Source organism: Molothrus ater, chromosome 3 (genome assembly GCF_012460135.2).
Source record: "Molothrus ater isolate BHLD 08-10-18 breed brown headed cowbird chromosome 3, BPBGC_Mater_1.1, whole genome shotgun sequence".
NCBI lineage: Eukaryota > Metazoa > Chordata > Aves > Passeriformes > Icteridae > Molothrus > Molothrus ater.
In genome coordinates, this window is record NC_050480.2 from 33,759,285 (window position 1) to 33,772,371 (window position 13,087).

At 43.5% G+C, this 13,087-nt stretch overlaps 1 protein-coding gene across 1 annotated transcript in view; it reads left to right on the forward strand.

Moving 5' to 3' along the window:
* Nucleotides 1–4,016: 4,016 nt before the first annotated feature.
* Nucleotides 4,017–13,087, forward strand: part of PRKD3 (protein kinase D3) — a 43,380-nt gene continuing 34,309 nt past the window's right edge. The window contains exons 1-2 of the mRNA XM_036379987.1: nt 4,017–4,089; nt 6,794–7,822. Of these exons, the coding sequence (XP_036235880.1) occupies nt 7,532–7,822 (291 nt within the window). The 5' untranslated portion in view covers nt 4,017–4,089; nt 6,794–7,531. The remainder of the gene's footprint in view (nt 4,090–6,793; nt 7,823–13,087) is intronic.

Sequence of the window (13,087 nt, forward strand, 5' to 3'; positions counted from 1 at the left end):
TTTAATGCGGGTTTAATGCGGTTTAATGCGGTTTAATGCGGGTTTAATACGGTTTAATGCACGCCAGTTCTCTCCCGGGGGGGAACTCCCGCACCTTCCGCCGTCACAAATAGAGTTTGAATGCTTGCCTCCCCCGACTGGCAGGTCCGTGGCAGGGAGAGCAGAGGAAGTGTGGTTTGCTGCGGCTTGAATCGACATAATAAAAGGTCATTTCCAATCCAAAAGGCTGGATGGGGCTCCAAGCAACCCAGTCTAGTGGAAGGTGTCCCTGCCCACAGCAGGGAGGGTGGAACCAGATGGTTTTTAAGGTCCCTTGCAACCCAAGCCACTCTGTGATTCTATAATTTTGAGCCTCAGCTACGGCTGATTTGCCAGCAGCAGTGGGGCAGCGGAAACAGCCTGAGATTTCCAGTGCTCAACAGCCTGGGCTGCTGCAGCCTCAGAAATCCACAGGCAGCTCTTCCAGCCCAGAGGGAAGGGGTGGTGGGGATGATGGTCACAGAGGAGCAGAGGGGCCTGCAGGTGCTCACGTACATCCTCTGGGCTTGAGCTGCTGCTGCTGCTGCTGCTGCTGCTGCTCATCCCGGTTAACTCATCCACTGCGTGTCTCCTTTGTCAGGCTGTGGAAGCAACCTGCTTGGTGATTCAGGTTACAGAGACCCTGTTTCCATGGGCTGATGCCTTCTCAGACAAAGCTTTAGTAAGTGGAAAGTGGGAAATGTGTTAGGTTTACCCCAAAGCCTTATTTAGGAAAATAACTTTATTTTGGAGCCGATACAGTTGAATTATATATATGATATGAATGAAGCTACCCATAGATTAAAGGATCCATGAGATCATTCCTTAAACTAGGGGGGGTTAAGTGAATTCCAAAACTCAATTACCTAGAATTTTGAATATGAATATGCATTTTGTTTAATAAAAAAAAAGTCAAAAATGTATGTTTATACCAAGGTAAATTTTGATTCTATGTTTTTTAAGTCTATATGAAACTTTTCACTGGTTTGTTGGGAGGTAGATTTTGGGACAAAGTTCAGCTAAGGGCTCAAACCAAGACGATGAGGTAATTCATAGACATACCCACATTTCAGGATTTTATCCAAACCAAACCTGAACTCCTAGCTTTTTTTTCAGTTCCCTTATGGGAGAGGTTGAGTTGAGAGAGTGAGAGAAAAGAGACAATGAACAGAAAAAAGAAAAAAGAAAAAAGAAAAAAAAAGGAAAAGCATATCTATATTTTGTCTATAGAGATATTACTTCCTCTTTTTGCAGACATTTGTTGCAGATCTTGCAGATCCTAAATGAGGGCCTTTGCTATGCAACATCAGGGTTAAAAGCAGTGACAAATAATCATGGCAGCATGTGCTTATGGAATTTCTCAGGCAAATGCACCAGTAAACTCTCCCAAGACGTTGCCTTGAATATGAAAATATTCAAAACATTAGATTGGTGAATAGAAATGAATACATTATGTATCCATTTTCAGATATGAAATAACCAAATGCTAGAGGTATTATTTTCAAACTGGAAAAATTGAGGGATTTTTAGAGTTATAAAACAGTTTCAAATGCAGTTTGTTTATACAGCCCTTGTGGTCCATAGAGAAAACCAGTTTTTTGTTTATGAAAGCAAATAAATACAATGAAAGTCACCCATTTCCTAGTATCTTGTAAATGTAAGAGAGTGACTTGTAAAGCACAGCTGGTTTCAGCAGGGAAAGCTGAGCTGTGAAAGCAAACTAACCATCTGAGGGAATGATGTGGGCTCAGAAAAAAAAATGAGAACACTGATGAAATCCACAGGAAATCACTAATTATGGTAGTCATAAAAATAACAAACCAGAATGCTTGCCCTGTCAATTACTGCAGCCAGGGCTAATGCTGTCATGATGCTGCAATCACAGGGAGTCAGCTGTGCATGTGCACAGATGGGTGTGCTGCTCCACACACAGATACTGAATGCAGAGCTGCTTTCAGATGTGTTTTACACATCTTTACAACAGAGATCTTTACAAACAGAACAGGGTTTGGGTGCTTCAGTAATATTTGTTTAACAGAAAGTAACACCAAAGAAATACTTACAGCACTTTGGTTTATTTTGCCTGATGCTGTCCTCTGTTCTGTAATAAATTGATTTTAACTAATCCATCTTCTGATTTATGAAAAAGCAGCTATTGCAGCTTAGGGCAGCAAATTAAATGGCACCAACCCTATTGGATGGTATAAAGATGAGCTTCTTTACAAAGAAATATAATCGTTGCCCAGTGGCTGTGGTAATACCTAAAATCCATCTGGTGCTGTCCCTAAACAGCTATTTTTAGGGCTACTACTCAAAATGTGAGAAGCTTGCTGCACTTTAAATACAGCAGAGTGTGTCTCTTTGCTGTGCTAAGCATCAGAAATCATGTTTATGGAGGCAAGCTCTGTGTTTACAGTGGTGGCGTGTGGGAGTCCCACTTTAGAGGAAAAAGGAAACGAAGATTGCTCAGCTATCTGCTGCAGAGCTTTGGCAAGAACATCCTCTATTCATGGAATAGCCTTCATTAAAAAGTCCCAGGGTGGTTTTTGGCATTCAAAACCAGTTAAAAGCAGAATCAACCATTAACTGCTATGTTTTTAGTTTAAAGTACTTCCAGATTTTGACAAGAAGCTGCAGGCATATTATTTATCAAATAAAATGGCGCCAGTCAGTGCAGAGAGCTGGTCATACTCTCTATCAGCTGCACTGTGTAAAAGGTCTGATGCAAAATAGGGTGCAGAAAGCGGAAAGGCTCCCCTCAGCTTCAGTGGGTTTTGGGCCAGGCCTCAGGAGCACAAGGTGAAGGAAATGAGAAACGTTACAAACAGAGCTATAAATGACAAGGCACTAATCTGCTTCTCCATCTGTGTCTCGCTGAGCCGAGCATTAGAAGACTTTGAATTTGACAGTTTGCCTTTTCAAGGCATTTTCTGGTATATAACTTAAACTGGTCTGGTATATAACTTAAACTTCAGCAACTACCTATGGTAGTGGATATTATTTTAAGAAATTGAATCCAAATTCAAGAAGGAAGATTACAGGTTGTCTCTCAATGGGGAGCTGTCGGGCTGAAGGGAGGTTACAGAGGCAGTTTTGCCTCGCACCAGTTTTATTTGGTACTTCAGCTCCCTGTTTTTCCCAAGTATCTTGCCTGCAGAAATTTGCTGCTGATGCCAAGAGTGGCATCATTAACGCAGGGCAGAAAATGGGATTTGGGTGAATCAGAGCATTAGAAGGGGGGGCTGAAACGCATCAGGAGACGGGCAGTGAAAAGGGGTTGGAGAACTTCTGAGTCCTTGCACGCACATCCGTGGGGGCTAGCGGGACACGCTGAAAGCCACTTCCAGCTCCCAGGTCAGCGCGGCCACGGCAAAGACCAGCGTGGTGCTGTGACACACTAGGTCAAGTATTTCCTGTGCAGCGATGGAGGGCCTGCCCGGCCCAGGGGACATCCCCGTCCCGGCAAGGTGAACCGGGAGCGGCGCGGACCGAGACATGGGCTGTGGCTGTCCCGGCCGGGCGGGGCGGAGCGGGGGGAAGGAGCCCGGTACTGCCAGGTACGGCGGGCAGGGCGGGGGCTGCCCGCACCCGCGGCCGCCGCTGGCACCGCGACCGGCGGGTGCGAGCTGGCGCGGACACGGGCTTTGGCAGGGCTAGAGCAGCGAGGCGGGGCCAGGGCGGCGGCGGGGCGGCAGCTGCAGCTGGGAGCGCAGGGCCCCGCAGCCGGGGCTGTCCTATTCAGTCCCGTCCCGTCCCGTCCCGTCTCGTCCCGCTGTAGCGGCTCGGGGCAGCGCCCGCCACGGCCGAGGAAAACTAACGGAAACTCTTTCAGGGAGCCCTGCGCGTGCGCCGCCGCGCGCTCTGAGCCCCCCGCCCGCGCGGGGCACGTCGGGGCTCGTGGTTCGCACAGGCCGGGCGGCCAGCGGCAGGACGCGGTGGCGGGACTACAGCTCCCGGCAGCCCCCGCGGCGCGGTCCCGTCCCGTCCCGGGCGGCTCTAGTGTGTGTGTGGGGAGCCGCGGGGCTGGAGATGCGCGAGTGGCCGCTCCGGCCCGGGGCAGCGGCGCCGCAGGTGAGCGCGGCGGGACCGGGGGCGCCGCCGCCGCCGCTGTGGGCGGGAACCGCCGCGGGGTCGCGGTGTGTGGGGGTGTGGGTGTGCGTGTACGGGGGTGGGGGCCGCCGCCGCCACCGCGCCGGGGAAGGGCGGGGGCGGACTCGAAAAGTTCCTGCCGCGGCGGCGGGAGCGGCGCCGAGCCCGGCACGGGCCGTGCCCCGGGGGAGCGCCCGCCGGCCCCCGCGGGGGGAAAGCGCCGCGGCGGCAGCTCCGCCCTGGGTGCCCCGGGGTGGGGGTGACGGGCCGAGGCCACATCATCTCCGGAGATGGTGCCGGCGGGGGCGGGTCGCGCAGCGGGGATTTAAACCTGGGAGGGAGGAAGGGACGGGCGGCTGCCAGCGCCAGCCCGGACGGGGCTGCGTGACCCGCGGCAGGCAGGACGCGTCCCGCCGGTCCCGCCCGGCATCCGTGGCGGGGAGCTGCCGTCCCTCCCGGTGGGAACGGCCCTGCTGGGTAAGAACCGCGAGTGGAGCCGCCTGGAGCGGGGCTCGACGTCCGCGTCTCGCCTCGCCTCGGGACGGAAGGGCGGGTTAAGGGCCAGGTGTTGGAGAAGCTGCCCGGGAGACGCTTGGTTTGGGTACAGCGGGAACGGGAGGGACAGCGCCTCTGGGCGGGCGCAGGCTGCGAGCTGGGCGGCGGGGGAAGGAGGCAGAGGGACTCCTTCATTGCCCCTGTTCCTCTCTGCTTTGTGAGGTATAGGGATTTCTTTGCATAAACAAAATGCAGTATTGTAGACTGCATGCCAGTTTCAGCACACACTTATTTGATTTGATGTTCGGAAGAACTCTATCCTCACTACAAAGTGAACAGTTTCTATGGCTTTCCTTTCATAGAAAGATCCATTCTTTCCTATCAAGCAACAAAAATAAACTTTTTCAAAGGCTTGTATGCAAATACACATGGTATCAAAAGGCTTTGTCAATGCAAATGCATCGTGCCTTTGACAAACATAATTAACGTTCTAATTAGGCAGTTGTAGGTGAGCTTTCACAGGGTGCTTTCACTGTCTAAATTAAACTTGCCTAGCAGACTCATTAATTCTTTCACATCATAAGGCTTTTCTGTTCTCTATTATGTTGGTTAGGCATTGTTTTTTGTAATTCAAATCCACCCCTAAGGCTTCATATTTGCTGTCTCTGGTATCTGTGAGAGGTGAGGGAGAGAAAAGCAGTATGTAGAAAACAAGAACAAGTCATCTGCAAGCAAACTTGAAGGCACTGTGAAGCTGCTTTCTTGAGAAAGGTCTTTAAATGTTACTGTTGCTGTCCTTGCTCTTCCTATTTATTGCTTTCATCTGTATCGTGTTTAGCGTGTTCTTTAAGGCCGAAGTTTCTTTTCAGATGTCGTTGCTACAGGTCCAACAAGTCTTCTGTATTTGAAGGCAAGAGTTTCTAGATAGCTGTGCTGGAAATCCAAATGTATCAATTTGTTCTCTCTTACAGAGCCCCTGTTAGGAATTTTTGTCACAGTACTGAGAGCTTATTTTCCTCCCAGTACTGCAAATTGTGTATCTCTCTTTCCTTATCTACCTTTCAGAATGCAATGACAGTGGGGTTTTCACCTATTTGACTGGTAAATACCAGGAGTGCATAGTGTATTAATTGGACTGTTTTAGCAATTCTCAGCCTTATTTCTGGGAAGGACAGCTTCTACTGTGTGCAATAAGGTGTGGCATTTCTCTTCTGAAATTTCATTGCAAGAGTGGTACACTTTCTAAGTGGTTTTTTGGTTTTTTTTTTTTTTTTTTTAACTACATAAGGGAAGGTAAATATATGTGAGCTTACTGGTTTTGGTATCCTGTATGGATCAATGCTCCTTAAAAACTGTTATCAATATGTAGTAGCTATGTATTTGGACCACTTTTGCATCAATGGAAAACTTTTCCTGTGGCAGAAGTTGCATGGGGAATCTTGAAATTATTCTTTTCAGGCATTTCAGCTGCTCATGAAATGCTTGAAATACTGAATCGGGTAGCATAGCATCTTGTAACAAGTGTCTCAAGCCCATGCTCATGAAATTATTTATTTTCAAAGGTTGTAGCTGACTTGCTTTTTTAATCAGATGTGTGAGCATTATTAAATGATTTTTTTTTCCAAAGGAACCAACCGATGCTCAATTGTAGGCTCTGCATATCTTCCTCTAGTTAGAGTTTGTGCATCATTCTTCAGTTTTCTTGAATAACAGTATTAAAATGATACCCTGAGTACATGCTGCCACATAGAGTTTGATTTTTTTATCTTGTATTTTTTTGACATTTCTATGCATTTAATGAATTTCCTACCCACCAGCTTCCCAATATAGATGTACAGAGCAGAGCTGTGTTCTACTGCTCCCCCCTCCCCACCTTTTTGTTGTTTTCCTCCTAAGTGCTAAGGGCTTTGCTCTGCTGAGCTGTCATTAATTAGAAGTTGTAGTAACATATTGGTCAGTTCTAGATCTGATTTTTCTTGTGTATCATACCCTGGGAAAGCAGTAAAGTTTAATTTACAAGTACAAAATGCTTCTAATGTAACACATTTGGTGTTATTAAACACTATTTATTATTAACTCCTTTGAGTAAAAGGAGTTGGTATCCTGCTGCGTAAAAGTAGAGTGGTTGTGACATGGGTATGTGACTTCATGCATTTCATGTGAAATAACAACTTTATCTTTTCCCCTACAGGCAGAGTACAATGTTTCAAAATGCTGGAGATTATCTGGGTGATGCTACAGATTACATTTAATATGATTGTGTCTTCAGACATTCTGCTCCTCCATTTCATGAGCTAAAATATTTTATAAAAATGAAATTGGATATCTTCATTGATCTTCAAGTTCACTGTGTCCTGTGAATTCAGAGAAGACTTTCTGAAGGAGGAATAGATTCATCGCATACGTGGACTTCTGGTGTTACTCAAGGATACACTTTTTTTTTCATTGTGAAAGGCTATCTGCATGAAGATGAGTCTTCATTTGAGATATGATCTGTGTAACTAGGTGAACAAGGATCCTTTTAATGAATTATCAACATCCATTTCAATCTGCTTCTCCAGCTTTTGTTTTTTAATAAAAAATGAAGGACAAGTATAAAACAGAAGAGCTGATGTGTTTCTGTGAGGCCTTTATGTAATCCTCTGTGTCTGGATGTGGTGCTAAAGGACAAGCAATCTGCTTTTGATCAGCTGATTGTAACTGCAGAAAGAGAACCTTTAATTTAAAGTAACTTGCAGCTGTAATTATTTTACTCTTTGGCTTGCACCAAATGAAAGGGAAATTTAAGTTTTACTGGTCAGGAGCATTTTACTGAACTAAGAAAGGGAAACTTACATTATCCTTGTTTTCATTTCAAACCAAGAACCAATAGCATATTTCACTTAGAATTTGACTACTAGGGAGATCTCGGCAGAGTAAAGCAAGTCAGATGTCAGCAAACGACTCTTCTCCCCCATCCTTACAGAAGTTTTCCCCACCTACGTGTCATGCTGCTGCACCACAGACCCCAACTTTGTCTTCAAGTCCCCAGTCGGGGCTCTCCAGTCGACTCTCCAATGGCAGTTTCAGTACCCAGAGCCTCACCAACTCCCGAGGCTCTATGCATGGGATCTCCTTCCTTCTGCAGATTGGTCTCACTCGGGAGACTGTCACCATTGAAGCTCAGGACCTGTCCCTCTCTGCTGTTAAAGACCTCGTGTGCTCAATAGTTTACCAGAAGGTAGGGTACAATGCTACTGTGTTCTGCTGATGGCAACAGTTGTTTGCTAACAGGCTGTTTAGTAAGAGCAACTGAGATATGCCAAGAGTTTAGTATGGTGACAAAGATCTATGCTAGGTATTTGCAATTATGCAGAAATAAATGTTGGTAGGTCTCAAGGGAGAAGCTTTTAATTCAATAGGAGTAAACCCTCCTCTTACTTTCTCACTTGTGAAATCTAGTAAAAGAACATGTAATTCTAAATTTCCTGCATAAATGACTTCTCACAGTATGGGCAGTTTTTTCCTTTTAACAATTGCCACTGATACCTTAGATTTTTACTAGCTTATGCTTACTGCTGTTGAAGAGTATTCTTGGATCTGTATAGCCAGCTGCTGTGACAGGATCAGTTGTGGCTACAGACTTGATACTTGCTGTTCTTTTTGTTTCTAATGACTAAATATCCCACCCAACAGCTAATAATGTTCTGGTATTGTTTTTCTGTATACCAAATACGTGTGTTACTCCTATATGTCAATATATTTCTGTTAGGAGAGGCTTGACTGAGAAATAAAAGAACCTTGGCACACTTTTACATTGTGTCTTGGCTACCCTGTTGCAAATGCTGTCTATTTAGGAAGGAAGTAACACTGATCATGCTGGTTTTGCATCCAAATTTTATCTTTGTCTTTAGGTTAGGAAGGTTAGATCCTAGGAAGCAGCCTGAATAAAGTTAGCAATATTTCATAAAGTAAGAAATAATTGCTGTTTTCCATCAAGGTCAGGGAATTATCTCCATGTCTTTCATTGTTGTGATAGTGGTTATATTTATCATTGGTTAGTTTTATTATATAATACTTTTTCACCTAATAGCCTGAAAAAACATAAGGCATTATATGTTATTTGTATATGCTTGTGTATCTTTTTTCCCCATCTCATAACTTACTGCATATTTTCATATAATATATTTCATATCTTTTGTATTTTTACAAACTAGTTGTCAAACAAGCCAATTTCATAATAACTTCCAAAATATAATTCAGCATCTTAGTTCCTTTCTGAAGAGATGAGTTATTTGGGTCAACTTTTTTTTTTTCCTGTACCATGCATGTTAGGTGTATGCATGGTACCTTTATGCAGCCATTTTAGGGGCTGCTTTTTCTTTCTATATCCTTCTCTTTACATCTGCATATTTCCTGTCTTTTATCTTAAAGAAAGATGAAAACAAGTACATTCATGCTTATTTTTCTTTTTTTCTTTCTGTTTTTTCAGCAGGCTCAGCTAAAATTTTAACATGAGGTCTTCTTATAGCTCAAAGTTCTTACATGTTAAGCCTAATCTACTGCAAAACTGATGAGGATTTCATGATCAGTTTTCCTTTTTGTCTGGCTTTGCTGCAGTTTCTGCTCTCCTGCAGCTGAATCTACCAGAAAGTGACTGCTCAGTGAAAGCATGTTGCAGGCAACAAACTGATCAGGAAACAACCTCACGTGTGGTGGATTCGTCTTTCATAAGTAGTTTTGCAGCTAGTGCCCGAGTGGCAGTATTCTCCCTGTACTCTATGTGACAGCAGTATGTCCTGCCTTGACTTTTTTTCTCTTAGATCTGGTGACTGTTCAATGTTCTTGGATTAGCGGATACCTAATGTGAAAATTGCAAACTGCATTCTTGTCGCTAATTGTGCGAATGGTTGCTGCTTTTTTCCAGTTAAAGCTTTGAAGCTGCTGGGTATGCTGTTGAGATTCAACAGTGTTAAAGCTTCCCTTTCCTCTGGTATTCCACAGCTTGCTTAAAGTGTTTTGTCCTGACTGCAGGGTACTGTGTGGTTTGTTGTTGTGATAGTTCTGTACTTAACAGTATCTACTTACTGTGGCATTTCTTTAATGAATTAGGAGAAATACCTTTTCTTTTTTTTACTTGTAATAGTAATTGATAGCTTTTCTTCTTATTTGAGTGTTGTCTTTACTAGAGTTAAACAGATGTTTCCTTACTTAACAGTCACATTTCAGGTTTGTATTCCTCTAAGTAATCTGGAACAAAATAAAACTCTGAGGAGTCCTTCTTTGCTTACTTGGGAGCTTAAACCACCTGCCTTACTGTATTTGAGGCTACAATTACAGTATCAAAAATGTTGGTTAGGGCTCTGCTTTTCTGTGTTTCCTGCTTCAGACACTGGTGTTCAGTGTAGCTTGTTCAGGTTTTGCTGAAGGGTAATTAGAAGCAGCATCAGCAGAACTGAAACTAAAGAGACATGTGTCTGCAAAAAGAGTGAGATGAGTAATGCAAATATTTGGTGTGTCTCTTAGCTCTCATACAGATGTTCTAAACATCAGGAGATGTTTTTTCTTTTTAAGTGTTTTTCTTCAATTTTTTTCAAGTATAAAGTTAAGTTTGGGGGTTGCTGTGTTAGGGTTGTTTTGTACTGGAATGGTTAATAGAAGTCCTCGGAAAATCCAAACTTTTGACTTTATAGGGATGCTTAAAAAATTCTTGCTTATGGTCTCCAGTACATTCATGGTCTTCTCTGTTCATTCCTTATCTAGGTTGCTCTGTATTAAAGTATCAGACATACAGTTCTCAGGGGCAGTCTGAAGAGGAACATAAGCTGGACACATATGGCTGCTGGAATAGAGGGACAGTGTTTAGAAGCAGAAAAACTTGTAGCAGGTAGACAGTGTGTGTCCTTGCACAATAGTCAGATATTGCAGAGGCAAGTTCTTAATCCTGTTCTGTGTTTGGATGCTGTCTCTTCATTCCTCACATGAAGTAGAACAAAGGGATTGCTGACTTAAAACTGGAAACTTGCATGTGGTGATGTTCCACTGCCTGCAAACTGAGAGTTATGTTGGACAGCATGCTCTAAGTGCTGTATTCTAGTTTGCCTAATTTTATTCTGCTTTGAGCTGTAAATGAAAAACATTTGATTACTGCAGCTAAAAGTGTAACTTGAGCTATTACTTGTATAGTATCAATACCTGCAAGATTTGTTGTAACTTTTTCAGTAAATTTATGAGTCTTTACTTTCATATTTCTGCAACTTCTCTATCTTTTTTGGTCCACAGACCTGTCCTTCATTGTTTTCACTTTCAGTCATACTCAGCATTCTCCTTCTCTGTATATATTTCCTCAGATGGCTTTGTTATATTTTGCTCTGAAACAGACCAACTGCTCCCCTACCTTAGAATGTTTCCCTGAAATTCTCATGATCCTTTAACTGTTGCATTCTTTTTGATTGAGTACTGATACTTTACCTATGTAATCTGTTTCTTACTCTTCCTGCCTAGTTTTTCTAGAACAGTTTTTTTCATTGAACCCACCCAAAGTCACCATTTAGCAAAATCAAAGGGGTATTTCTTATGTCTTGCTGATTACATTCCGCTTCTGTATTTTCATTGCATTACGAGGATCATATTGCAATCCATCCATATTCCAGATGGATTTCTACAACTCCTGCAATAACAACTTGAGTGTAATAAATAAGTAACATAATTGCAACCAGTGTTCTGGGTTTTTCTCCAGGTTAAGCTTGTGATAGTTCATTGTGTTTGTTTTTGAAAGGCTCAAAAATGAATGCAAATCATCTCTTCTGTTCAGATGTGCTCAAATCTGTTTTCCTCCTACTGCTCTGCCTTCTTGACTTGTCAACTCTTTTCTTCATATGAGCTAAATAATGCAGAGAATTAGCAAGAGTTGAGGCATGAGAAGCAAACATGCTTTTTTGAGAAGGTGGGAGCTGGGAGGTTACTGGTGGTACAGAGGTGTTACATGGGGGGCAGATTAGCATTTCCAACATGGTGATAGTTTTTATGCTGGAAAACCTAGCCAAGCAGTAGTCCAAGTATGTCTGTACTGAGGCATCTGGTGAGGGAAGGATCTCCTGCAACATGTTTGAAGCTAATCATCTGTGTGATAATGTGATTTGGCACATGATTCTAAAGAGTGGGAGTGAATAGCTGGGTAGGGATGCAGGATAATAGAATGGATGACTTCAGTGAACGGAGAGACTTTCCAATGGTGTTTTGGACCATTAGACTTTGGAATTAACTTTCAGTGGTTTGAAGCATTTGTTTTGAGTTATGACGGGTCATGAGATATTGGACCTTGAAACAGTATCCGCCTACACTTTTCCCTAGTGAGAATTTTTGGCGACTAGTCCAGAACTTTGCAAAGTAACTCCTGGAACTTGAAGTAAAGGGATTTTTCAGTTACTGCCAAGGTAGAAAGAAGCCTCAGTTGTATTTCGCTCAGAGTACTGACTGCTGTATGTTGGTTGAGTTCTTCTGGATAAAAAAAGACAATGTAATGTACTCTCAATTAAAGCTAGCTATGCTGTAATACTTACAGTATGAGCATGCTAGATAACACCAATGATTTTTCCTCAGTGTAACTGTAATATTGCACTAGTTGTGTTATTTGTGCTAGTATCACCAAGTATTAATAATGACATATATTCTTGATATAAGTTGATGATATTGTTGTACCAGAGATTAATTTTGGCACAGTCTAGTGCATATGTAGACTTCCCACAAGTGATTTCCTGTCACTAGATGCTCTTTTGGAACTGTTAAAACTGGGAACAGTCATGTTTTTGCTTTTAGGAAACTTAGTAATACTGGGATTAGCAGTTTATATGTTCTGAGTAACTGTGCAGATACTTTAGGCTTTTATGCAGGAAAGTAATGGCTGTATAATCCCATAAGATAAAACAGGCTTTAAAAAATTCTGCTTTGAGTTTTGTTTTCAAGTTTACATTATGAGCTCTTAACACTTCAAAGGAACTGGGTAATGTTCTTCCTTAACAGCTTCGTGTAACTGAGCATAAAGAAAGCTATAAAAGCTGTACTTTGCTGCAGTACAAGAGAGAAGAATTTCGTAGTGTACAACTTGAATGTAGTTCAACTGTTGAACATAGTTTAAGCTTTGCGTAAAAATTCTGTTAAAAGATCCCACTTGAAATGAAACCTCTGTTAATCGATGAGGTTATCCTTGGCCAGCAGTCTGCACAAAGCCTTCTGGCCAAGGTGCTAGCAAGGAATGCTGCATTCCCGAATGGACTGGGGAGCGGAAGAGAGAGCAGGGCGCCGCATGCCTGGAAGGAGCCAAGCTGCTTGGTCGGAGCTGATTGCTCCCTGCATCCAGGCCTGGCCAAGTGCCTTAGACAGGGCTCTGCTGGGCCACCTGCAGCTCATCACAGCCGGCCATGGGGAAGGGCAGCCAGCCAGCGCTTCCATGGCTTGGGTGAACGGGGCTGCAGTGGGGGCAGAGGAGAGGAATCTGAGCCAGAGT